General features: G+C 42.4%; 1 protein-coding gene across 1 annotated transcript; it reads left to right on the plus strand.

The window, feature by feature from the left end:
• Window positions 1-389: 389 nt before the first annotated feature.
• LOC104959996 (tetratricopeptide repeat protein 13-like) lies at window positions 390-1,567 on the plus strand. Its single transcript, XM_010787921.1, has 3 exons — window positions 390-536; window positions 685-820; window positions 1,350-1,567. The coding sequence occupies exons 1-3, from the start codon at window positions 481-483 to the stop codon at window positions 1,431-1,433; spliced, it is 276 nt and encodes a 91-aa protein (XP_010786223.1). The 5' UTR covers window positions 390-480; the 3' UTR covers window positions 1,434-1,567.
• The last annotated feature ends 262 nt before the right edge of the window (window positions 1,568-1,829 follow it).

Raw genomic sequence — 1,829 nt, forward strand, 5'->3', positions numbered from 1 at the left:
TTACACAGTTATTAACGGCATTTATATATTGCACATATTGCACATAGTTAGTTGGTATTTAGCAGCAAGGGGGGATATAGTCTTTGTTGTGGTGTGGTGTGTGTGTGTGTGGGGGGGGGTCAACTAGGGGCTGTGCTGGTTGTATAGTCTGACCGCTGCAGGAAGGGAAGACGAGGCTCTTTGTTATTTTTACTGCAGTTCTTGAATATTATATAACATAAGGTCCTAATAAGCATATTGCTCAGTTAGAAACACAAAGGGAACCATGAGTGAAGATTGTTTTACCAACTGCCGTCTCAGTGGCTCAAGAAATTAACTCACAACATCGAGTTTTTATTTCGTTGTCTTGTACAAAATACATGTCTTGTATTCGTTCAGCAGTGAAAACCCGGATGGTTGTTTGTGTGTCTGTTTTATTTCCTGAAGCAGTTCAATAGTAAAACCAGAGATGGCTTCACGGTCAACTCCAAGGTGCCGAGCATGAAGGATCTTGGGAAAGAGTACGACGGTTTTACCATCACCATCACTGGAGACCGGTACGAGGGAAAGACTGTCTTTTTTTCAAAAGTATATTTTAAGTGTCGACCTATGACAATGACAGTTTCCACTTTGTTGGAACGATGAAGCCAGAAGGAGATGAACTGATTGCTTGTTCAGATGTTTGAACTGTTCTCTGTGTTTTAGGGTGGGCAACATGTTGTTCTCAGTAGAGACGCAGACGACAGAGGAGCGGACGCAGCAGTACCAGTCAGAGATCGAGTCCATCTACAAAGACCTCACCGCTAAAGGGAAGGCCTTAATGCTGTCCACAGAACTCGGGGTAAGATTCATCTCTGCTGTCAACCTTCCTAACTTTGGTCTTCCATACATTACAAAAATCAGAATACAGATCAGATCTCCACACGGCAAAGCTAGTGAGGGAATTTAATTCATCGTCTAGAGAATATCACAGATCAAATACAGGATTGTCGTTGAATGTGTTCAGCAGCTGGTTGTTGTGGAGGATTTTCAGACTTGAGAAAAAATCGGACATTTATTAAAGACACATTTTGACTTGATTAAAAGTCAGTCAGTTCAACTTAGGCTCAATTCCTCATTGTTCAGCTTTTAGTTACTTGATCCAGACTGACAGCTGTGTGGACAATGTCGTTATTATTGTAACAGCTGAAACAGATACCTGGAACAATATGAATGTCCTCTTTTTGTTTAGTCTTTTGTCTCTTTCACCCTTTGTTGTTTAACCGAAAATATAGGCTGTTCATAGTGAAGGCAGTTTTAAATTGAAGGATGTGTCTGTGAATTCTTGCTCCGTCAGTTTGTGACTAAACGGTTGTCTGTCTGTCCTCCAGGATGCAGATGCCGTGTGTAACCTGATCCTCTCCCTGGTTTATTACTTCTGTAATCTCATGCCCCTCTCCAGAGGATCCAGGTAATTCAACATGGAAACAGCCTGCAGTCTTAAGATTTTCAAAAGGTTCAACTATTGTGCAACTAACGCCTCGTACACACGGTTCCGTCACGTTGAAGCTTGCCGGTGGGCGACCAACAACCAATCACATTCATCTCCCACCCCGGACACACAAGCATGAGGTTTGATTGGCTAGGGCTTGTACTGGCATATGATTTGATTGGCCAGCGCTTGTACTGGCATATGATTTGATTGGCTAGAGCTTGTACTGGCATATGATTTGATTGGCTAGAGCTTGTACTGGCATATGATTTGATTGGCCAGCGCTTGTACTGGCATATGATTTGATTGGCTAGAGCTTGTACTGGATATGATTTGATTGGCTAGAGCTTGTACTGGTATGATTTGATGGCAGATATGA

Source organism: Notothenia coriiceps, unplaced genomic scaffold (genome assembly GCF_000735185.1).
Source record: "Notothenia coriiceps isolate Sejong01 unplaced genomic scaffold, NC01 NC01_scaffold00031484, whole genome shotgun sequence".
NCBI classification, from domain to species: domain Eukaryota; kingdom Metazoa; phylum Chordata; class Actinopteri; order Perciformes; family Nototheniidae; genus Notothenia; species Notothenia coriiceps.

Excerpts from the sequence above, each read along its gene's own strand:
- LOC104959996 (XM_010787921.1), top strand. The coding sequence starts at position 481 with ATGAAGGATCTTGGGAAAGAGTACGACGGTTTTACCATCACCATCACT. Across the intron at positions 537-684 it reads ATCACCATCACTGGAGACCG|GGTGGGCAACATGTTGTTCT; the intron begins GTACGAGGGAAA and ends TCTGTGTTTTAG. Across the intron at positions 821-1,349 it reads TGCTGTCCACAGAACTCGGG|GATGCAGATGCCGTGTGTAA; the intron begins GTAAGATTCATC and ends TCTGTCCTCCAG.